Source organism: Xenopus tropicalis, chromosome 1, assembly GCF_000004195.4.
Source record: "Xenopus tropicalis strain Nigerian chromosome 1, UCB_Xtro_10.0, whole genome shotgun sequence".
NCBI lineage: Eukaryota > Metazoa > Chordata > Amphibia > Anura > Pipidae > Xenopus > Xenopus tropicalis.
Window position 1 is genome coordinate 90,463,360 of NC_030677.2, and position 25,808 is coordinate 90,489,167.

Genomic DNA, 25,808 nt, shown 5'->3' on the forward strand with positions numbered 1-25,808 from the left:
GACTCCATTTTATTCAAATTGTTAAATTTTTTAAAATTGATTTCCTTTTTCCCTTTTCTTTACTTTTAAATAATAAAACAATAAATAATAACAATAATAACAATAAACAATAAAACATTCTACTTGACTCCAACTAAGATATAACAAATCCTTATTGGAGGGAAAACAATCCTATAGAGTTTTATTAATGTTTACATGATTTTTGAGTAGACAAGGTTTGGAGATCCAAATTACTTATCTAGAAAATTATAGGTGCCATATACTATTTGAGGAAAAACTCTGTCTTACCAATACACTAGCATAGCATCCCAACATTTGAAAAATGCAAAGAAGGACCAAAATAAATGGTGTGAATGTAAATCAACAGTAGGATGGCATATGCATCATTTCAGTTTTCCAAAGTCACCTAAAGTTTCCTTGCAAAGCACAAGAAAATCTAAGTGAAGCATATGCCATCTCACTGGCAATTTACATTCTTGCCAGTGAGATGGCACTTTGGGGAGAATAGTCTCCTGCGGTAGTGAAGATTTATCACGGGCGACTAATCTTCCTTTCTGCCAATTCCCTTAGGCTGAAGACACACGGGCTACTAGTAGCAGCTACTCTACAAATAATCGTGTCTACATATGTTGCAGAGGCAATTCTCAGTATTGTCTATGGCAGGGTAATTTCTGGCATTTAGTAGCTGTGACAAGAAGCCTCTGTGAATTAAAGTTTATATAATTCATTCTGTAAGTAACTGGTTCTGTTGTATAGATTTTATACATTTGTGATACAGAATGCTTGTAAAAATTTACAAAATGGAGTTAGTAATATAGTGATATCCTTTTGTGCACAAAATTGATTTTGCTCTCATTCTTCAATTCTGTGTACTAGGTATTGTTTTGTGCACACAGAATGAATTTTTGTATACAAAAATGTGCTTGGTACAAATGGCACCCCATAGGTTTTGGGCAGAAAATGCACTAGGGATGGTGCAGCCAAATGGGGGCAGAGTTGGCAGCTCAAACCATTGCCCTGTAAGGGCTGAAGTTACCACTAAGTACGAAAGTTATGCAGATACGTTACTTGGCAGATTACAGCTGTTGATTACCTGCCTTGTTTAATGGTGCAGAATCATTGCCTTTGCTAGTAAAATTACTTTTACTACAAATTACATAAACGCATTGATGTATTTAAATTAATAAATGTTTCCAACAGTTAATATTTCAAAACATTCATACCTGATTTACCATCCATGGTTCCAAAATCCAAAGAATATTTGACCACATGATAATTGTTCCAGACATAAAGAAGGTTGTCTCTTGGATTATAATCCACAGCTGCAATATATTGATATGAGTTTGGAAAAGGTATATCTACATATCCATCTTTATTTTGATCAGTATTGTAAGTATAGTCAATCTTATTTCCAGTTGCTTCGTTATCATCATCTTCATAAACCGACTTTACCACATACAGTATTCCACAGATCATAAATGCATTAGAAGCTGATCTTTTATCATAGGTTGTGTCCCATGTTCCTTCAATTCTCAATGTGTAAGGGTTTAATTGGCTTATGACAATTTTTCCATTATTCTGTTCTGTTGCATAGATGACCCACAGTCCATTCTCATCCACTGCAAGGTCTATATCCGACTTCCCCCCCCACCTATAAGGAGATGTGTCATGATAATTTGCACTAGCGATAATGGCTTCTCCACTCTTTATTCTTGTTCTAAGGTCAAACTTCACAATATTCCTGGTGCGTTCCTTATTAAAAAACAGAGCTCCATCATAAACTACAAACCCTGTACCATCAACCCTGTGAGGAAGCTTATAAGTTGTTGTTGGTCTTCCAGCAATAAAGTCATCTTTGGAAGAGTACTCTATTAATGTATCAGTTCGGTATGGTGTCCAAGGCATATAATATATTTTATCAGAGGCTTGCAGAGGATCTTTGCACCAAGCACCAGACTGATGATCAGACTCAAACAAATGCTCGCTCTGGTAAACACCTCTTACCAATCCAGGGCAAAGAAAAACTGATAAAAAACAAACACAAGTAAAATCAGACAGAATCAATATTGGTATTGAGACACTAATTTACTTATATATGTCACACTGAACAAGTTAAAAATCATTAATTTCATGCATACAGAAAAAGCATACTAAAATGTAAGCATCAAGCTAACAGCTAAAAACAGCAGCTGTTTATTATTCTTTTGTTGGACTCACCACCAGACTAAGCTTATTACATTTTTTTGCTTCTTTTACATCTAAAATAAGTAATGACACAAGTGGAAAATAATTTATGTAGCTGTACAACCATATGCACCAATTATCGTTTTAATAAAAAATAAGGTTTTAAAAATGTTTACATGCCCTGAACACCTTTATACAGAACCCAAAGAGTTTCTATACTACCCTCTTAACTGCTTTGTCTTAAAAATGCATTTTTTCTTCTGCCATCCCATGCAGAAATTCTCTCTTTCTTTACTTCAATCTATTGCAATTATGGGTCATCAGCTTTTAACTGTACGATACTGCTTGATACATTCCTACAAAATATTAATATTTGCCTTCTTATTCTCTTTCCAATTTTCAAATGGAGGTTAGCAGCCAAAAAAGAAAAACTATTGCTCTGTGAGGTTTCAATTTTATTGTTATTGTTACTTTTTATTGTTTATTTCTCTTCTATTTAGGTCCTTTCTTATTCATACCACTGCCTGGTTGCTAGGATAACTTGGAACCTAGCAACCAAATAGCACCTGAAATTCCAAACTGGAGTGTTTCTGCTGAACAAAAAGCTAAATAATTCAAAATAAAGGCCAATTGCAAATTATATCAGAATAGCATACTCTACATCATACTAATAGTTAATGTAAAGGTGAACAACCCCTTTAGAAGTTTAACAAAAAAAGTAGCCCTAGAAGCTCCCTCTAATAGCAGCTGTCATTTTAGCTTGGTCTTGGTAGCTTCCTGCTACAGTTATAGGTGTTGGAAGCTCAGATCACACATTCCTTAGGGTGGGGGAAGTGAGTAGCTATGTGAGCTTATGGGAGGGGGGAGCAGGAGAAGGAAGGGTGAGAAGGATAGGGAAGAGAACTGAGCAGACTCAAGCCCCAAACTGGAAGGAGCCCTAAAAGAGAGGTCTGATACCGAAAAACATGTTCCCAATGCTTTTTGTAGAAAGAACCAGCAACCTTCCAGCTGTTGAGCCATTAGGTCAATCCAGCAATGGCATGGACATAGTAGAGAAACATGGATAGGCTATAGGAAACAAGCCATGCTATCACACATCATTAAAATAGAAGAATCAGTAACACAAAGCAGTCGATTTAAAAGGAACCTAACCTCTAATATTTGCCTTAGCTCTAACTCTCTGTTAGCTAATGTAAACATCAGAGGGAGAAGTAGTAATCTCCGCTGCATGCTGGCTAATGCGCGAAGCTTGTCGGGTAAATTAGGGGAGCTACAAGCTATTGCATGTATTGAAAATTATGATTTAATTGGTATCACTGAGACCTGGTCATGGGCGTCCGCAGAAAATTTTCCAAGGGGGGGCAAGTAAGCTAGCATCATCCTGCAACAGATAAATATATATATATATTTTTTTTTTTGCAGGATGATACTAGGGGAGGCTAAATATGGCCCATACACAGACTGACCTACAGCTAATGTGACACTTAGTGGATTCGCTGCTGACGTAAAAAGTTAACCTCCCAACTACCTCTTGCCGTTCCCACTGACTTCCAGGGATACTGTACAAAAGTGCGGGTGGGGGTGCTTTTTTTTTTTACCCTAAAATGTTTAGTATTAGTAGTAAAAGTATTCATACGCGCACTTCTGTTAGGGGATCTGCAAACATTTGTGTTTGTGATCAGTTAGCTTAAAGGGGTAGTTCGCATTCGAATTCACTTTTATTTTTAATGGTTTTTCAGTTATTTAGCTTTTTGTTCAGCAGCTCTCCATTTGGTATTTCAGCAGCTATCTGGTTGCTAGGGTCTTATTTACCCTAGCAACCAGGTAGTGATTTAAACAAGAGATGGGAATATGAATAGTTAAGGGGCCTACTTGGAAAAATAAGTAATACAAAATTATAATAATAATAAAATTGTAGCCTCACAGAGCAATATTTTTTGGCCCCCATTTGAAATCTGTATAGAGGCAGAAGAGAAAGGCAAATTATTCAAAAAAATTAATTAGGAAGACCAATTGCAAAGTTGCTAGGAATAGGCCATTTTATAACATACTAAAGGTTAACTTAAAAGTGAACCACCCCTTTAGATGTGTTTATGTTAGTTTTATAGCAAGAAAGGCAGTCGGTACTGACTCCCCATTATATACAGTGAGACGCAGTCTGTATTTACAAACCCAGCACATTATATACAGTGAGAAGCAGTGGGTACAGATGGCAGATATTCAGGCCCTGGCACTATAACACTGGCACTGATACACAACATTGGCCCCACTGTAACTTACTATAAATGAACAAAACAATGACAAAAAAAAAAAAAAATAGTAAGTGCAAAAAACAACAACACATATATAAACACACAATGAGCTTTTTCAGAGGGAAAGAGTTAACTTACCCTCCATCTGTTAGGGTAGGGGATAGATTATATATTATTATAGATGTCAGGTCAGGCAAAAAACAATTTAATGTCAGCTAGTGATTCTTTAGAACTGTATAGTACCTGGGTATAGTGCCTGGGTATAGTGCCTGTGTATAGTGCCTGGGTATAGTGCCTGGGTATAGTGCCTGGGTATAGTGCCTGGGTATAGTGCCTGGGTATAGTGCCTGTGTATAGTACCTGGGTATAGTACCTGGGTATAGTACCTGGGTATAGTGCCTGTGTATAGTACCTGGGTATAGTGCCTGGGTATAGTACCTGGGTATAGTGCCTGGGTATAGTACCTGTGTATAGTGCCTGGGTATAGTACCTGGGTATAGTACCTGTGTATAGTACCTGTGTATAGTGCCTGGGTATAGTGCCTGGGTATAGTACCTGGGTATAGTACCTGTGTATAGTGCCTGTGTATAGTACCTGTGTATAGTGCCTGGGTATAGTGCCTGGGTATAGTACCTGTGTATAGTGCCTGTGTATATGGTACCTGTGTATAGTACCTGGGTATAGTGCCTGGGTATAGTACCTGTGTATAGTGCCTGGGTATAGTACCTGTGTATAGTGCCTGGGTATAGTACCTGGGTATAGTGCCTGGGTATAGTACCTGGGTATAGTACCTGTGTATAGTGCCTGTGTATAGTACCTGTGTATAGTGCCTGGGTATAGTGCCTGGGTATAGTACCTGTGTATAGTGCCTGTGTATAGTGCCTGGGTATAGTACCTGGGTATAGTGCCTGGGTATAGTACCTGTGTATAGTGCCTGGGTATAGTACCTGTGTATAGTGCCTGGGTATAGTACCTGGGTATAGTGCCTGGGTATAGTACCTGTGGGATGAAAACTGCAGCAAAAGTTGAGAGTTGGTTCTTAGGTAAAGTTACAGGGGCAGATTCTTCTTTTCAGTCTTTATTTCTGTTTCCAGTTTGCAAAATCTCCCGATCCCTGTGTGCATGTGTGCTCTGATTGGTCAATTTTACTGTCTGTCAAGGAAGCTGTGCTCTGATTGGAGAATCCACAAGAAGAAAGATCCAATCGGAGCACAGCAAAAACGGGCTTGAGGGGACTGCAGAAACGGAGTAAGGTTTTTGTTTTTTTTGCTACTTTTCCAGGGGGGGGCAAGTGCCCCCTCTTGCCCCCTTCTGTGGACGCCCATGGACCTGGTGTGAATAAATAAATGTGACTGGGCTGTGAATTTAAATGGTTATACACTTTTTACGAGGGAAAGAGAGATTAAAAATGGTGGAGGGGTTTGTCTTTATGTAAAGTCAGATTTAAAGCTCTATAATAAAGACATTACCAATGAAAACGTCGAATCTCTTTGGGTAGAAATTTCAGTAGGGCTGAAGGTCACAAAGAAAATGATCATTGGTGTATGCTATAAACCACCCCGTATAGATGAGGGGGATGAGGCCCAGCAATTGTTGCAAATGGAGGAGGCTTCAAAACTGGGTCAAGTTGTTATTATTATCCGGACATTGACTGGAGTAATGGGGTGGTCAGAAAAAGCTAATAGGTTCGTAAATATGCTAAATGACAACTTTTTGTTTCAGGCGGTTCAAGAACCTACTAGGAATGACTCTATTTTGGACCTGGTGATATCTAATAATAATGAACTCATCTCTAACATTTGTGTGGGTGAGCATTTGGGGAACAGTGATCACAACATGGTCTCCTTTGAGATAATGCTGCAGAGACAGCGCTATAAGGGAGTAACTTATACGCTCAATTTTAGACGTGCAGACTTTGCCAGTATAAGGGCATCTCTGCAATGTGTCAACTGGGAAAGGCTTTTCATGGGGTTAGACATAGAAGGAAAATGGAACATCTTTAAAACATTGCTTTGCAGGTATACACAACAGTATATTCCCCTTGTAAGCAAGGAGAGGCATCACAAAGCAAAACCTTTATGGCTGAATAAAAGTGTTAGTGTCGAGGTTGGTAAGAAAAAACGTGCTTTTAAAGCATTTAAGTTAGCTGGGACAGCAGAAACTTTCATCAGGTACAAGGAAGCAAATAAAGCATGCAAAAAAGCTATCAGGCAAGCTAAAATAGAGATGGAAAGGGATATTGCAGCTAGGAGCAAAAAGAATCCAAAATTATTTTTTAATTATGTGAATAGTAAAAAAATGAAGCAAGAAGGGGTGGGAACCTTATTATCACAGGGGGGTAAGTTGGTTGATGATAATGGGGAAAAAGCAGAAATTTTGAACTCTTATTTTTCATCTGTCTATACATCTGAGGAGCCAGCTAATGAAGGCTTCCCTTTTAATATGCCCAGTTCTAGTAATTTAGCTACTGACGCATGGGTCACTCGGGAGGAAATTCAAAAGAGACTTGAACATGTAAAGGTAAACAAAGGTCAAGGACCGGATGGTATTCATCCCAGGGTATTAAATGAGCTGTGTGCTGTGATTGCCAAGCCTCTTCACTTAATTTTTCAGGAGTCGTTGAGGTCTGGCATGGTGCCGAGAGACTGGTGGATTGCTAATGTGGTGCCGTTATTTAAAAAGGGATCCCGTTCTCAGTCTGTTAGTCTAACATCAGTAGTAGGAAAACTTTTGGAAGGGGTAATAAGGGATAGGGTATGTCACGGTCGGCACCCAATACCAGAACAAGTGCCAAGCACCCTGGTCTCGGCTCGTGCTTCACCAGTAGCGTGACCGCCTTTGGCTTTGGGAGGAGCCCTCAGCTACTCGGATGCCACCTGGACTTATACGAGAGGTGCAGAGCAGGAGTTCTGGCTAGCAATGGGGCACGACTGTAGAAAGTCTTAAGGCCAATGGTCACGGTACAGATAGGAGTAGGCAATTACGTGGTCAAACAGGCTGGGTCGAGGCGGGCAGAAAACTAGGATCGTCAGGCAGGCAATGGGTCAAACCGGATAATCAATCAGAAGGATGAGGCGGAAACAGTAGTCAGGGACAGGCACGGATCAGGATACAGAAATCAGAGTCGTCAAAGCCAGGCAGGATCAAAACAGGAGCAACAGGATGCATAAAGCACAAAACAGGCACCAGGAGTAAAAAACCTATCACGGGCAATGAGTCAGATGCAAAGGGCTCTTTAAATAGTTTAAATTTCGCGCCTTTGTCATGACGTCAGCGCGCATGCGCCTTTAAAAATGCGGAAGTGCGCGCGCGCGCGCACTAAGAGGAGACCAGCGCATTGGACGGACGGCGCGGCGGGCGTCCCCGCTGAGCCGGTAAGGTCTTCACATTACCCCCCTCTCCAGGGGGGGCCACTGGACCCCCAGGCCTCTCAGGAAACCTAGAATGGAATTGTTTCCTGAGACGGTCAGCCTTGATGTCATTAACTGAAATCCAAGAATTCTCTTCAGGGCCATAGCCCTTCCACCTGACTAAGTACTGGAGCCAACCACGCACCATACGAGAGTCGAGAAGCTCCTGTACTTCAAACTCGGACTGCCCATCAACCAATACTGGGGGAGGAACAGGCAATACACGGACCTGGGGAGCTGGCTTTAACAGAGAAACGTGGAAAGAATCAGAAATCTTAAAGGTTTGCGGAAGTTTAAGACGAACAGAAGAGGGGTTTATAACCTCAGTAATAGCATAAGGACCAATGAATCTAGGCCCCAACTTAAGAGAAGGGATTCTCAACTTAATATTCTTTGTGGATAACCAGACAGAATCTCCGACTTGATAGTGGGGAGCCTCCCTGCGAGATCTGTCAGCAGATCTCTTTTGGATAGCAGTAGCTTTAGAAAGTGACTCATGAACATCAGACCAAATTTTAGCAAACTGAGTAATCGAAGAATTAACAGAGGGCACAGACGACAAAGAACCGGAAAACGAAAATGCTTTTGGATGCAGACCATTAACAATGAAAAAAGGAGACTGACCAGTAGAGGAGTGAGTGGCGTTATTATACGCAAATTCTGCCCAGGGTAATAGTTTCGCCCAAGAGGACTGATTGTCAGACACATAACACCTCAGAAATTGTTCAAGTGACTGGTTAACTCTTTCAGTTTGCCCATTAGTCTGACGGTGATATGCGGTGGAAAATGATAATTCAATCCCAACCAGAGAACAGAATGCTCGCCAAAATTTAGAAACAAATTGCACCCCTCTATCCGAAACAATGTTAATCGGAAATCCATGTAACCTGAAAATATTAGACACAAATAAATCAGCCAAAGATTTAGCGGAAGGGAGGTGTGGGAGGGGAATGAAGTGACTCATCTTACTAAACCTATCCACTACCACCCAAATTACCGTTTTACCTAGAGAGGGAGGAAGATCTACAATAAAATCCATCGAGAGATGGGACCAGGGTCTGTCAGGGATTGGCAGTGATCTTAATAATCCCTGAGAAAGGTTTCTGGAAGACTTAGATCTATGACAGACAGAACATGAATTAACAAAAGCTTTGACATCTCGAACGAGGGAGGACCACCAAACGCTACGAGACAGGAGAGACACAGTCTTGGCAATGCCAGGGTGCCCCGCCAATTTGGAATCATGAGCTTCTTTTAACACCTGTTCCCTGAGATTTTCAGGAACAAATAGCCTCCCGGAGGGAGTCCCAACTGGGGCAGAAGACTGAACTGTGGATAAAAGGTTGGTGAGATCAACCCCCAGAGCTGCCACAATCAACTCACCCGGGATAATGGGTATGCACTCCCTAGAGTCAGGAGGATTAGATTCAAAACTCCTAGAGAGTGCATCAGCTTTAGTGTTTTTGGAGCCAGGCCTATAAGTAATAGAAAAATTAAACCTGGTGAAGAATAGAGCCCACCTAGCCTGTCTAGGGTTCAATCGTTTGGCCGACTCAATGTATAATAAATTTTTATGATCTGTAAATACGGAAACAGCATGTTTAGCCCCCTCCAGTAAGTGCCGCCATTCTTCAAAGGCCCACTTAATTGCTAACAGTTCTCTATTACCAATATCGTAGTTGACTTCAGAAGGGGAAAATTTTTTAGAGAAAAATGCACAAGGGTGCAGTTTGTTAGTCAAAGGGTGCCTTTGAGAGAGAACCGCCCCAGCCCCAACCTCAGAGGCATCGACCTCAACAATAAAGGGAAGGGCAGAATCAGGATGACGGAGAATGGGGGCAGATACAAATTCTTTCTTAAGAAAATTAAATGCTTGCACAGCCTCAGAAGGCCACAAGCTGGGATCTGCTCCCTTCTTAGTAAGGTCAGTGATGGGGGCAACAATCAGGGAAAAGTTTTTAATGAACTGACGATAATAGTTGGCGAAACCTAAAAACCTTTGGGTAGCACGTAGGGAAAGAGGTTGTGTCCAGTCCAGAACTGCTCTTACTTTCTCTGGATCCATCTCTAGACCCTTACTAGAAATATGGAATCCCAAGAACTGAACGGATTTAACCTCAAAAGTGCATTTTTCAAGTTTCGCATACAAATTATTTTCCCTTAACCTTCGTAACACCTCTTTGACATGACTACGATGGTCACTTAGATTAGAGGAGAAAATCAAAATGTCATCCAGATAAACCACTACGAACACCCCCAGCAAATCCCGGAAAATGTCATTGACAAATTCTTGGAACATAGCTGGAGCATTGCAGAGACCAAAAGGCATTACTAAGTATTCATAGTGGCCATCCCTTGTGTTGAAAGCGGTTTTCCACTCATCCCCTTCCCTGATACGAATGAGATTGTAAGCACCTCTAAGGTCTAGTTTAGTATAGATGTTGGCACCCTTAACGCGATCAAAGAGCTCAGAAATTAGTGGAAGGGGATAGCGGTTTTTAACAGTAATCTTGTTAAGCCCCCTATAGTCAATACATGGGCGAAGACCTCCGTCTTTCTTGCCCACAAAAAAGAATCCAGCACCGGCAGGGGAATTTGAGGGCCTAATGAACCCTCTTTCTAGATTTTCGGAAATATACTCTCTCATTGCCTGGGCCTCGGGCAATGAAAGAGGATAAGTTCTCCCTCTGGGGGGAGTAGAGCCAGGAATGAGGTCAATTGGGCAATCATAACGCCTATGAGGTGGTAGTGTCTTGGCAGCTTTTTTTGAAAACACATCAATATAGTCATTATAAGCTGCGGGTAAGCCCTCCAGGGACGTGACTGCCACTATAGGAGAAATACATGAACCCATACAATTAGGTCCCCATTGAATAATTCTCCCAGATGCCCAGTCAATTGTGGGGTTATGAGTCTGGAGCCACGGCAACCCCAAAATGAGTGGAGAGGTAGCACCCTTTATGATATAAAGTGCTATCTCCTCGCAATGAGAATTTATACTCATAGACAGAGACATAGTTTTCTCAGAAACCAATCCTGATCCTAAAGGTCTTTGATCTACTGCCATGATTCGCATGGGGGTATTTAAAGGAAATAAAGGTACACCAAATTTGGCTGCAAAAGCAGCATCCAAAAAATTCCCCTCCGCCCCCGAATCCACAAAAGCAGATACCTTGACCGAGCCCGTGGGCCAGGTTAATTTGACCGGAATCAAAATCCTAGAGGCAAATAGGGGAGGAGAGGAAACACCTGCACCCAAATGGAGCTCCCCTTCTCCATTTAGGCTTGGGAGTTTCCCGGCCTCTTAGAGCATTGATTTAAGAAATGACCCTTCTCCCCACAGTATATACACAACCCTTGGGAACGCCTGCGAGCCTTTTCCTCAGGAGATAAGCGGGAAATGCCCAACTGCATGGGCTCCTCCTGAGGTAAAGGTACGGAGGGGCCAGTACATTCAAAATTAGATACAGCTTTGGGAGAGCTGAAAAAATTAGAACGAAGAGAGGTATTCCTCTCACCCCTTCTTTCCCTCTGTCTCCTATCTACCTGGATGGCTAAAGACATGAGGTCATCCAGGTTAGAAGATAGGGGATAGTTGACCAGGCTATCCTTGATGGAATCAGACAGGCCTATACGAAACTGACTGCGCAAGGCCATGTCATTCCAGCCAGTTTCTACTGCCCACCGACGGAATTCAGTGCAATACACCTCCACATCCCGTTTCCCCTGGCGAAGCCTACGAATCTCGGCATCGGCAGTGGATGCACGATCCGGGTCATCGTAGAGAATCGCCATGGAGGCAAAAAATTTGTCTAAGGAAGAACGGGCTGGATCTGAGGTGGGCAATCTGAGGGCCCAAATCTGAGGGTCACCCTGAAGGAGGGTCATTACAAATCTTACTCTCTCCTCATCAGTAGAGAATGAATGAGGAAAGAAACTAAGATATAGTTTACACGCCTCTTTAAATATGAAAAATTTGGATCGGTCCCCACAGAATTTTTCAGGGAAGGCAATCTTAGGTTCTTGGGGCCTAGTGGTGTTACCCCATATGTTAGCAGAACCTACAGGAGGAGAAGATCCAGGACTGGACCGCTGCTGTGGAGTTTCCAGTTTACGGGTCAGATTATGGAAACCCTGCAGGAGATAGTTTTGTTTCTGCTCCTGTTCCTCTAGGCGTTGAAGCAAGGTGGTCAGCAACGCTTCAGTGGTGGAGGAGGCAGATGGAGCAGCAGCGGCTTCGTGACCATAGTCTTCCATCGCCCGTGATAATGTCACGGTCGGCACCCAATACCAGAACAAGTGCCAAGCACCCTGGTCTCGGCTCGTGCTTCACCAGTAGCGAGACCGCCTTTGGCTTTGGGAGGAGCCCTCAGCTACTCGGATGCCACCTGGACTTATACGAGAGGTGCAGAGCAGGAGTTCTGGCTAGCAATGGGGCACGACTGTAGAAAGTCTTAAGGCCAATGGTCACGGTACAGATAGGAGTAGGCAATTACGTGGTCAAACAGGCTGGGTCGAGGTGGGCAGAAAACTAGGATCGTCAGGCAGGCAATGGGTCAAACCGGATAATCAATCAGAAGGATGAGGCGGAAACAGTAGTCAGGATACAGTAATCAGGATACAGAAATCAGAGTCGTCAAAGCCAGGCAGGATCAAAACAGGAGCAACAGGACGCATAAAGCACAAAACAGGCACCAGGAGTAAAAAACCACGGGCAATGAGTCAGATGCAAAGGGCTCTTTAAATAGTTTCAATTTCGCGCCTTTGCGCGCTGACGTCATGCGGAAGTGCGCGCGCGCACTAAGAGGAGACCGGCGCATTGGACGGACGGCGCGGCGGGCGTCCCCGCCGAGCCGGTAAGGTCTTCACAGGGTACTTGAATACATTGCAGTTCACAATACTATTAGTTTGTGCCAGCATGGTTTTATGCGTAACAGATCTTGCCAGACTAATTTAGTCGCCTTTTATGAGGAGGTGAGTAGGAACCTCGATGCTGGAATGGCAGTTGATGTCATCTACTTGGACTTTGCTAAAGCGTTTGATACAGTACCTCACAGAAGGTTAATAATCAAATTAAGGAATATTGGCCCAGAACATAATATTTGTAATTGGATAGAGAACTGGCTGAAGGATAGATTACAAAGAGTGGTGGTAAATGGAACATTTTCGAATTGGACCAGTGTGGATAGTGGAGTACCGCAGGGGTCAGTCCTTGGTCCTTTGTTTTTTAACTTGTTTATTAATGACCTGGAAGTGGGCATAGACAGTACTGTTTCTATTTTTGCAGATGACACAAAATTATACAAAACTATAAGTTCCACGCAGGATGCTGCCGCTTTGCAGAGCGATTTGACAAAATTGGAAAACTGGGCAGCAAACTGGAAAATGAGGTTCAATGTTGATAAGTGCAAAGTTATGCATTTTGGTAAATGCAAACTATCTACTGAATTGTAGTGTGTTGGGGGTTTCCTTAATGGAGAAGGATCTAGGGGTTTTTGTTGATAACAAGTTGTCTAAATTCCAGGCAGTGTCCTTCTGTGGCTTGAGTATGCAGTGCAGTTTTGGGCTCCAGTCCTTAAGAAGGATATTAATGAGCTGGAGAGAGTGCAGAGACTTGCAACTAAACTGGTTAAGGGGATGGAAGATTTAAACTATCAGGTTAGACTGTCGAGGTTGGGGTTGTTTTCTCTGGAAAAGAGGCGCTTGCGAGGGGACATGATTACTCTGTACAAGTACATTAGAGGGGATTATAGGGGATGTTCTTTTTTCCCATAAAAAGGATCAGCGCACCAGAGGTCACCCCTTTAGATTAGAGGAACGGAGCTTACATTTGAAGCAGCGTAGGTAGTTTTTCACGGTGAGGGCAGTGAGGTTGTGGAATGCCCTTCCTAGAGATGTGGTAATGGCAGATTCTGTTAATGCCTTTAAGAGGGGCCTGGATGAGTTCTCGAACAATCAGAATATCCAAGTCTATTGTGATACTAATATCTATAGTTAGTACTAGTGGTTGTATATATAGTTTATGTATGTGAGTGTATAGATTGGTAGGTGTGGGTTGTGTGTGCTGGGTTTACTTGGATGGGTTGAACTTGATGGGCTCTGGTCTTTTTTCAACCCTATGTATGTAACTATGTAACTATAAATACAGGGGCCGATTCACTAAAGGTCATTAACACTTAAAGGAGAAGGAAAGGCAAAATCTATAAATGATACCATTCATTAGTGCTACTACTGTTAATGAAAAACAATATAGCTTTGGCTCTCTTATGGCAAGAATAACTTAGTAAAACTTACTTCAAAGTTTAAGCTGGCAGTAGTGAATGGCGCCGCCATCTTGGAAGTGGTATACCCACTTCCTTTTCTTCAGCACACTACACTGCGCATGCGCAACATTCCCTCCCCCCGAGCCTAGGCACACGTCCGTCTGTGCGTGCCTCCTAACATATACAAGCAGCGCAGGCATGCCCGCACCTCATCGTTCGTCGTTCCTTTTATTAATATTGTAAGTCTGGATCATCGCCTATCTGTCCATCTCTTTTGCTGTCTACTCTTATTGTGAACACCTTTCTTATAGCTTACATCTATTCAAGTTAAATAAAAACAATTTACAATCAGAGTTAATATGCGATCTTAATTTCTAATATTATATATATATATATATACACATACACTTTACTGTTATGAACTAATATTACTATTTAATAATTTACACAGGATATTTTATTAAGTACTGTCATACACACATTTTTTTCAGTTAATACCAGCTTCTTTATTTTTTAGACTGTTTCAAGTAAATGCAATTTTTTACAATGTTTAAAGGGAAGTAAATGCATTTTTTTACACTATATAAAGGGCAAGTAAATTATTTTTTTACACTACATAAAGGGCAAGTAAATGCAATTTTTTTCATTATATAAAGGGCAAGTAAATTATTTTTTTACACTATATAAAGGGCAAATAAATGCAATTTTATATGTTTAAATGAATTTTTTACACTGTTTAAAGGGCAAGTAAATGCAGCTTTTTACACTATATAAAGGGCAAGTAAATGCAATTTTTTACACTATATAAAGGGCAAGTAAATTATTTTTTTACACTATATAAAGGGCAAGTAAATGCAATTTTTTACACTATATAAAGGGCAAGTAAATGCAATTTTACATGTTTAAAGGGCAAGTAAATGAATTTTTTACACTGTTTAAAGGGCAAGTAAATGAATTGTTTACACTGTTTAAAGTGCAATGAAATTAATTTTTTTACACTATATAAAAGGCAAGTAAATGCAATTCTAAGGTACATTTGCAATAAGTTAAGAATGAAAGACAAGTTGATGGATGTCCCTGCCTTGTTGAAGTTTCAATCTAAATTTTAGATTTTTTTTTTACAGTATTATCTCAATAATGTCTCGTGAGGATTCACAGATTCCAACAACCTCAACATCTCATGCTGAAAAGGTATTTAATTTGTTTCAACACCTGTACACACATTCTTCAAACCTGTAAGCTCATGCATTATGTTAACATTAAATTTTGCATATTTTGCGCGCCTCTAATCGCCTGCATTGTACATAGCTGTAAAATCTTATTTAACTTAAAATTGTTGTAATTTTCTATTATTACATTTTTATAGTATGAAGACTTATTACAAAGAATGCGGCAGCGCCCAGAGTTAAGAAAGAGGTGTGATTGCTTTACAACTGATTCTACTCATGCAAGTAAAGTCACTGTGACTGAGAGTAAAGAGAAATTGGAGGAGGACAGAGAACAAGAAAGTGTAGACACCAGTGCGGAGGAAGACATTGCGAGCCAAAAAAAATTAGGTTAGGCTTGGCAACAACAACTGGTGTCGATGTTCGAATTGTTCTCCTATGCAGACAGTGATGGAATGTGTTTGTTGCCATGAGAAGCCAGCGATTAAAGCCCTGATTCCCGAACATGCATCATGTATTGTCGAGTGGGATCGATTTTAGACAGATATCCTTGACCCAGAACGAGCGTATTGGGCATTTAAAATGACAATTAGTAAAAAGGAAAAGAAACCCAATAAGGCTGCATATATGAGGTTATTAAAATGTTTTTGTTTTTCATAAATTATAATTTCATTAATTACATATTATAGTCTTTTTCACAACAGGGCAATCAGAAAAGCAGCCTATCGCAGCTTCGCCGCATGGGTATACAGGTATCTTGGGCCTGAGACATGGAAAGTGATACCAGCTTGCGCTGTGACGGCAATCAGAGCAGCATTCCCAGACCCAAAAGGGAAATATCTGGGTTTTCTACAAACCTGTGATTTTGCAGCAGAGGACATGATATTTTACTAGTAAAATATTATAACTGCAAATGTTTACATTTATTTATAATGTTTCAATTTTTTTTATACTGGTTTACTTTTAATATGTTATATTTATTCAAATAAATTAAACAAAGATTTTTTTATTATTTTATTGAAAATATTTTATTTAAAACAATAAAAAAATTGTGTTAAAAAATATAACTTTTTTTTAGTGATTCTTGTATAATAACATTTTCTACACATGACAAAACAATTTTTTACATATAGTCAATGACCGAAATAATACATTTAAAAAGTATATTTAAGGTTGATTTTTTTAAGTGACATTCATTAGATAACAAAATGAACATTCTATACAACAAAATTATTTGAGAAGTGTTGTGCAGTGTTGCAACAGATTTTTTAGGCCTTTTTTTGGATGCAATATTTTCAGGTTATCCCTTGCTATGAGATTATCAACGGTGAACAATCTCACCTTTCAATATTTTGCCTGCATCAGAAATAATGTTAAACAGATGCAAATCACTAATTTCATCAAAAATAGGTTTGGCTATCCATTCTTTTTTCTGTTTAGGAAAGGCTATTTTAAATCTTTTCTCTGCAACAGGAACTTCTGATTTTTTGCTACAACGAACGGTAGCCTACGGACGATTCACATTTTTGTTATGTGATAGCACTGCCAGCATTGTCCTAGCATACATGGAATCTAATTTAAAAGCAATTCTCTTAGGCCAGTATTTCAACACTTTACTGTGGAAGTTCTCCAGATCCCCTGTATGGCAGAATTTCTCAATTTGGCTAATGTCTTTAATCAGTATTTTGTTGGTTAGAATAGCCACTAAAGTGCTATAAGCCGGATGAGATGGAGTTATCCATTTTTTTTCTTTCATTTCCTCAGCTGTAATTTTTTTGTGTTGGCATTTTTTATATGTTTTGAGAGTTTGAAATGTGTGTTTGTTGGCGATATGATAGAGCAGTGATCGCCATATATCTAAAAGATTTTCTACATTCTGGTTGCATGTTTGGGAACACCACCACAAGTGGTTGGTGATTGGCCCTATCCAGTGTGCTATATCCTTGCATTTTCTTTTTTTACTTGCAGCTGTAAGCTTCTTTACCAGACTTTTACAAATGTGCCGTACATCAAATTGGTGTTTGATGGTGTCAGATTTTGTTTTCATGAATTTTCTAATACTACTATGTCTACTATATCAGTTGCCAACACTTTAATGTCTACTCCTTTTTTTTCCAAGTGAAATAGACATTTTTCAAAAGCAATTGTTTTTCCAGGACAAACTTAAAAAAAGTCCATATTTTAAAGTCCATATTTTATTGCCAAAAACTCATTTACTGTACTTTTCTATAATTTTTCGCCTGCCTGTAATAGGTGTTCATTTTGAGTAAAATTGAGTAAAAAGACACATACTTGAATAAATAACACTGTAAGTCCATATTTTATTGCCAGAAACTCATTTACTGTACTTTTGTATAATTTTTCGCCTGCCTGTAGTAGGTGTTAATTTTCGCATAGCCGAATGCGATATTTAGCACGCCAAAGTTATAGTGAATCATGCGATCGTATTCTTTTCAGCGCGGAAATTAACGCATGCGCTAAAACTAGCGCGAAAAATACCGCATGCGAAAATGGCGACTTATAGCACGCGATAATACTATGGTGAATCGCATGCTAATTATCGCGACTTATTTAACGCAAAAAAGCGTGCAATAATTTTTATCGCACTTTAGTGAATCAGGCCCTTAGAAGTCTATATCTTGTTACAGAATTGGAATTACACAAACAATATATTGTTTTCCTGGGTAAACTAAAAGTCCCCCCGAGGAAAGTCCCCTAAAGTGAAACAGTGCAAAATGTTCAAAAACTGTCTGGCAATACAAGTTCCGCTTTGACCAAAACGGCTGGCAGTAAGAGGGTTAAACAACGATCTGTAATACTAAAAACTATTTTGTCTCTCAAGCACTCCTCCTGATCTTTAAATTCACAGTTAGTTGCTTTTAGTTTTAGCTCAGTACCAAATTTGTCTATGCCTTGATTTTCTACAAAGGTGTGGGTCCAAAACTGGTGTCTTTCAAATGTAACATTTCTTTTGGGCTGAAAATAAGCTTTAAATTCTTGCATCACTGAATCAAGGGTTCTGTCTGCAGCTTGTGTCTGTGCAATCCCTATGGTGTTATACACCTCCATTGCCTCATCCCCAATACTGTGCATGGGGTTGCTAGTTAAGAGCCTTCAGACATAACCAGGTAAGTAATGATGAGACAAAGTCACTGAATGAGGTAGTGCAAAGGCTGCAGCTTGTTTATTTATAACATATCAAACCAAAATCTGCCATAACCAGGACAGAATTACAGTGTTTACCATTCAGCATTACATTTCCTCCTCACAAGCTGCGACAATCATGAATTGGAACAAAATAGTTTGTTGTTTATTGGGATTTTTTTTTTTAACTTCTATAAAGAAAGAGGGAGGGAGGGTGGGATTAAGCGCAACCTGCACCTTCTCCCTGGCTTGCCAGAGGAAAAGGGGGGTAAGCCTGTGCAGCTGCATGGCTTTTAACCCCTCAGGTGACTCACCCGCTGCTGCACCACCAATGCTAGCTCTCCCTGACACTGCGGCAAACGCTGGCCAATAGTGTGGCCCCCACAGGCGAGCCCTACTATTTTTAACCCTTAACACTCACCCCATGCATTCACAGGGGGCATCCACCCCCTGCGCCCTACTTGGGGTTGGTAGTTAAGAGCCGTCAGACATAACCAGGTAAGTAATGATGAGACAACAGGCTGGTGGCTGACTGAATCAACTGCTTTTTCAATTCAACAAAAAAAAGGGATAAGTATTTTTTATTAACTTTATTCAGAATCACTGTGTTTTCTAACTGTTGGGTTTAATTTTTTTCAAAAGTATTTGCTCTTTTTGGTGCCAATTTACAAAGTTTGGTTAACTATAAGGCTTACAGCAGGTTTGCCAGAGTTACATTCCTTTGTAATTACCCTCAGTTTGAGGGGGTGGGGTTTGATTAGTTGACCTTAACAGACTGTATAAATAGAACCACTGGCACTCTGTGAGCTGGCTTACTAACAGGCTGGTAGCTGACTGAATCAACTGCTTTTTCAATTCAACAAAAAAAAAAGGGATAAGTATTTTTTATTAAATTTATTCAGAATCACTGTGTTTTCTAACTGTTGGGTTTAATTTTTTTCAAAAGTATTTGCTCTTTTTGGTGCCAATTTACAAAGTTTGGTTAACTATAAGGCTTACAGCAGGTTTGCCAGAGTTACATTCCTTTGTAATTACCCTCAGTTTGAGGGGGTGGGGTTTGATTAGTTGACCTTAACAGACTGTATAAATAGAACCACTGGCACTCCAGTGGAGCTTGCTCTGGTGGTAGGGGCTCTGTAAGTGGGGGCTCTGTAAGTGGGGTTATAGTCACAGGAGTTAGTGGGGGCTCTGTAAGTGGAGTTATAATCACAGGAGTTAGTGGGGGCTCTGTAAGTGGAGTTATAATCACAGGAGTTACAAACTAAAGGAGTTAAAACAAGGTAAAAAAATTTTAAAGCCTTTTTCACCAATTTTGTTTAACTGTTTCTGTAACTGGGAGAATGAGTGGCAGCAACATTGAAGGTATGACACAGTGCACAGCCTGCCGCATGTATGCAGTTGTGGAACAACAGTTCCAAAGTGCATACCTCTGTTGTGAATGTGAGCGAGTTGCCACTTTAGAGGCTCGCGTTAGAGCACTAGAGGAACAAGTTGCAACACTGCGTTCAATTGACAATCTTGAGAGAAGTCTCTTGCTAACTGAACAAGAACTAGCGGGGTCAGATAGTATGGGGGGAGGGGAGCAAGGAAAGGATGATAGGGCAGTAAGCTGGGTGACAGTTAGGAAATAGAGTGTGGGGAAAAGAAAAAGGGAGGCTGCTCCAGGGTTTGCGCATCCCAACAGATTTGCCAGATTGTGTGAAGAAGATGGGAGTGTGAACTCTGGACTGGCGGTTCTAGATGAGGCTGATCTCTCTAACAGCCGGGAGACCAGTTTCTCTAGTAGTGGTGGGGAGGAGAGCAGAGCTAGGCCTAAACATATGGTGGTTATAGGGGATTCGATCATTAGAAAAGTGGACAGGGTAATCTGTCGAGCGGATCACTTCAACCGGACAGTTTGCTGTCTTCCTGGTGCCAGGGTTCGGCATGTGGTTGATCGGGTCGACACATTATTGGGAGGGGCTGGGCATGACCCGGCTGTCTTGGTACATATCGGTACTAACGACAAAATGAACGGTAGGTGGGGGACCTTAAAGAGTGAGTTCAGGGATCTAGGCTTTAAAATTAAGCAAAGGTCCTCCAATGTCATTTTTTCGGAAATTTTGCCGGTGCCGCGTGCTAGTTTAGGGAGACAGCGGGAGCTTAGGGAGCTAAATGCGTGGCTAAAGTCTTGGTGTAGGAAGGAAGGGTTTGGGTTCCTAGAGCACTGGGCTGACTTTTCTTTGGGGTACAATCTATACAGCCCTGACGGATTGCACCTCAATGGAAGGGGGTCTACTGTGCTAGGGGAGAGAATGGTTAAGAGGCTGGAGGAGTGTTTAAACTAGACAAGGGGGGGGTTGGTAAGCTAGATTCTTATGGGAGAGCTTGTGTAGATGGGGCAGTGGGACCAGTAAAGGGTTGTGGGGGAGGAGTGAGGGGGGCATATAGTTTATCAGATAAGGAGCTTCCATTGTTACAAGGGAAACAGACTAATTTTCACCTTAGCTCTAACTGTCCTTTGGCTAATGTAAGCATCAGAGGAAGAAGTAGTAATCTCCGCTGCATGCTGGCTAATGCGCGTAGCTTGTCGGGAAAAATAGGGGAGCTGCAGGCTATTGCATGTATTGAAAATTATGACTTAAAGGAACAGTAACACCAAAAAATGAAAGTGTTTTAAAGTAATTAAAATATAATGTACAGTTGCCCTGTGCTGGTAAAATTGGTAAGTTTGAAACAGAAACGCTACTATAGTTTATATAAATGAGCTGCTATGTCAACACGGGGGCAGCCATTGAAGCTGGGAAAAAGGAGAAAAGGCACAGGCACATAGCAGATAACAGATAAGCTTTGTAGAATATAATGGGGTTTTATCTGTTATCTGCTAAGTAACCTGTGCCTTTTCTCCTGTAAATGGCTGCCCCCATGGCTACACAGAAGCTTTATTATATAAACTATAGTAGTCTTTCTAAGGAAAACACACCAGTTGTACCAGTGCAGGGCAGCATTACATTATATAGTAATTACGTTTATACACTTTCATTTTTTGGTGTTACTGTCCCTTTAATTGGTATCACTGAGACCTGGTGGGATGAAAAATGCGACTGGGCTGTGAATTTAAATGGGTATACACTTTTTAGGAGGGACAGAGGGATTAAAAAGGGTGGAGGGGTTTGTCTTTATGTAAAGTCAGATTTAAAGCCATGTAATAAAGACATTACAAATGAAAACGTTGAATCTCTTTGGGTAGAAATTTCAGTAGGGCTGAAGGTCACAAAGAAAATGATCATTTGTGTATGCTATAAACCACCCCGTATAGATGAGGGGGATGAGGCCCAGCTACTTTTGCAAATGGAGGAGGCTTCAAAATTGGGTCAAGTTGTTATTATGGGGGACTTTAATTATCCGGACATTGACTGGAGTAATGGGGTGGCTAAGTCAGAAAAAGCTAGTAGGTTTGTAAATATGCTAAATGACAACTTTTTATTTCAGGTGGTTCAAGAACCTACTCGGAATGAGTCTATTTTGGACCTGGTAATATCTAATAATACTGAACTTATCTCTAACATTTGTGTGGGTGAGCATTTGGGGAACAGTGATCACAACATGGTCTCCTTTGAGATAATGCTACAGAGACAGCGCTATAAGGGAGTAACTAAAACACTCAATTTTAGACGTGCAGACTTTGCCAGTATAAGGGCATCTCTGCAATGTGTCAACTGGGAAAGGCTTTTCATGGGGTTAGACACAGAAGGAAAATGGAACATCTTTAAAACATTGCTTTGCAAGTATACACAACAGTATATTCCCCTTGTAAGCAAGGAGAGGCATCGCAAAGCAAAACCTTTATGGCTGAATAAAAGAGTTAAGGTCGAGGTTGGTAATAAAAAACGTGCTTTTAAAGCATTCAAGTTAGCTGGGACAGCGGAAACTTTCATCAGGTACAAGGAAGCAAATAAAGCATGCAAAAAAGCTATCAAGCAAGCTAAAATAGAGATGGAAAGGGATATTGCAGCAAGGAGCAAAAAGAATCCAAAATTATTTTTTAATTATGTGAATAGTAAAAAAATGAAGCAAGAAGGGGTGGGAACTTTATTATCACAGGGGGGTACGTTGGTTAATGAGAACGGGAAAAAAGCAGAAATTTTGAACTCTTATTTTTCATCTGTCTATACATCTGAGGAGCCAGATAATGAAGGCTTCCCTTTTAATTTACCCAGTGCTAGTAATTTAGCTACTGACGCGTGGGTCACTCAGGAGGAAATTCAAAAGAGACTTGAACATGTAAAGGTAAACAAAGGTCCAGGACCGGATGGGATTCATCCCAGGGTATTAAATGAGCTGAGCGCTGTGATTGCCAAGCCTCTTCACATAATTTTTCAGGATTCGTTGAGGTTTGGCATGGTGCCGAGAGACTGGCGGATTGCTAATGTGGTGCCATTATTTAAAAAGGGATCTCGTTCTCAGCCTGAAAACTATAGGCCTGTTAGTCTGACATCAGTAGTAGGAAAGCTTCTGGAAGGGGTAATAAGGGATAGGATAGTTGAATACATTGCAGTTCACAATACTATTAGTTTGTGCCAGCATGGTTTTATGCGTAATAGATCTTGCCAGACTAATTTAGTTGCCTTTTATGAGGAGGTGAGCAGGAACCTTGATGCTGGAATGGCAGTTGATGTCATCTACTTAGATTTTGTTAAAGCGTTTGATACAGTACCTCACAGAAGGTTAATGATCAAATTGAGGAATATTGGCCTAGAACATAATATTTGTAATTGGATAGAAAACTGGCTGAAGGATAGAGTACAAAGAGTGGTGATAAATGGAACATTTTCTAATTGGACCAGTGTGGTTAGTGGAGTACCGCAGGGGTCAGTCCTTGGTCCTTTGCTTTTTAACTTGTTTATTAATGACCTGGAGGTGGGCATAGACAGTACTGTTTCTATTTTTGCTGATGACACTAAATTGTGCAAAACTATAAGTTCCATGCAGGATGCTGCCGCTTTGCAGAGCGATTTGACAAAATTGGAAAACTGGGCAGCTAACTGGAAAATGAGGTTCAATGTTGACAAGTGCAAAGTTATGCACTTTGGTAGGAATAATATAAACGCAAACTATCTACTGAATGGTAGTGTGTTGGGGGTTTCCTTAATGGAGAAGGATCTAGGGGTTTTTTTAGATCACAAGTTGTCCAATTCCAGGCAGTGTCTTTCTGTGGCTACTACAGCAAATAAAGTGCTGTCTTGTATAAAAAAGGGCATTGACTCAAGGGATGAGAACATATTTTTGCCGCTTTATAGGTCCCTGGTAAGGCCTCACCTTGAGTATGCAGTGCAGTTTTGGGCTCCAGTCCTTAAGAAGGATATTAATGAGCTGGAGAGAGTGCAGAGACGTGCAACTAAACTGGTAAAGGGGATGGAAGATTTAAGCTATGAGGTTGGGGTTGTTTTCTCTGGAAAAGAGGCGCTTGCGAGGGGACATGATTACTCTGTATAAGTACATTAGAGGGGATTATAGGCAGTTGGGGGATGTTCTTTTTTCCCATAAAAACAATCAGCGCACCAGAGGTCACCCCTATAGATTAGAGGAACAGAGCTTCCATTTGAAGCAGCGTAGGTGGTTTTTCACGGTGAGGGCAGTGAGGCTGTGGAATGCCCTTCCGAGTGATGTGGTAATGGCAGACTCTGTTAATGCCTTTAAGAGGGGCCTGGATGAGTTTTTGAACAAGCAGAATATCCAGGGCTATTGTGATACTAATATCAACAGTTAGTATTACTGGTTGTAAATATATAGTTTATGTATGTGAGTGTATAGATTGGTTAGTATAGGTTGTGTGCTGGGTTTACTCGGATGGGTTGAACTTGATGGACAATGGTCTTTTTTCAACCCTATGTAACTATGTAACTATGTAACAAAGTCACTGAATGAGGCGGTGCAAAGGTCGCAGCTTGTTTATTTATAGCATATCAAATCAATTACAAAAAACATCTTAGAAATCTTATTATGAGATGAATCAGCCTCTGTTAAACTCAGCAGGCTGAGCAAAACATATCAAACCAAAATCTGCCATAACCAGGCCAGAATTACCATGTTTACCATTCAGCATTACATTTTCCCCACGCCAAGAATCCTAATAGCCTCTAAGCCTTTAAGCCTTTTAGAGGTGCTTGGCCACCCCCATCTCAGTAATGCCTGCTCAAATGCTGATTGCAAGCCAATGCTAAATATATCCAGGCCAGTGTTTGATAAATGTATCCCATCTGGGCTGTACAAGCCTGCACCACCTCCTTCAAGGTTCAATATGTCTGTAACTTAACATATTCAATGACTTTGTAAACTTTTCAATTGAAAAATTAACTTTCTTTTTACATTTTTCCAAGTGTCTCAAACACCCGTTGGAAGTCCATATCCATCTGGACACAATTTCTGACCAGACAAATACGACATCAGGCCACACTGCATATAAATAAGATAAATCCCTTCTGATTCTTCTAATAATGTGAATTGAACTAGCTTTCCCTATATCATTACCTCCAACATTTGGCATACCCCACTCCCAGTGCATTTGCGCAATAACTGAGATAACCCTATCCCAAACCAAGCCCCGAACTCCCATCCAAATAATTTTAACGGTATCTTTATCCAGTTCTAAGTTGATTGCATATGGCCTCACTTTGGCTCTCTTCTCAGCCCAATTGATGTAAGAATCTCCTATAATCCATATGATCAACGGTTGTACATCTGTATAAAAAGAAATTAATTAGTTGCAGAATAAACAAAAGCCGGTCTCACATAGGAGCGGAATCTTTGTGACTGCCAACGACCCATTTGCTTTATAAATTCATCACTAAAGCCAAGTAAAGAAGCTTGAGTCGCTGCACAAATTCTAAATGAATGTGAGCTAAAATGCGAACACTGAATACCTAGGAAATCACAACATTTCTGAAAAACTCGGTTGAACTGAAACTTTGTAACCGGGAATCCATTTTGATGTATAAAAAACAGGGATTTTGACTCTGGCCGGGCACAAAGATCTGTTCTAAACTGGACCCAACCACATGATTTTACCAATCCCTAACGAAATGTCAATAAAATACAGCCCGTTAATAGCATTTCTGCTTGCAGCGACAATTTCACTAATTCTAAATGCCCCAAAATATGCCAGGGAAAAAAGGCAACGAAAAAGTGATACTTCAAAAACATTTGACTGACCGCAATACCTGTAATTTATTGGCTAATATTTCAAGAGTTATGGGCTTTCTTAAATCAATTGTTTGTGACTGTTTGGTCATACCTTTTAGCATCTGCTTAATTAAATGATGCTTAGTAATGTCTACCAATCCCTTTAATTTAAAGAAGAAAGCAATGCCCATGATCTTTTTCTTAATATTGGCAACCGACTGTTTTGCT

General features: G+C 40.6%; 1 protein-coding gene across 6 annotated transcripts in view; it reads right to left on the reverse strand.

Moving 5' to 3' along the window:
• The window catches only part of adgrl3 (adhesion G protein-coupled receptor L3), a 1,193,186-nt gene that overhangs the window by 748,697 nt on the left and 418,681 nt on the right, over positions 1 to 25,808 (reverse strand). For all 6 annotated transcript variants that reach the window (XM_031903606.1, XM_031903589.1, XM_031903595.1 and 3 more), the window contains one exon: positions 1,224 to 2,024. In XM_031903606.1, the coding sequence (XP_031759466.1) occupies positions 1,224 to 2,024 (801 nt within the window). The remainder of the gene's footprint in view (positions 1 to 1,223; positions 2,025 to 25,808) is intronic.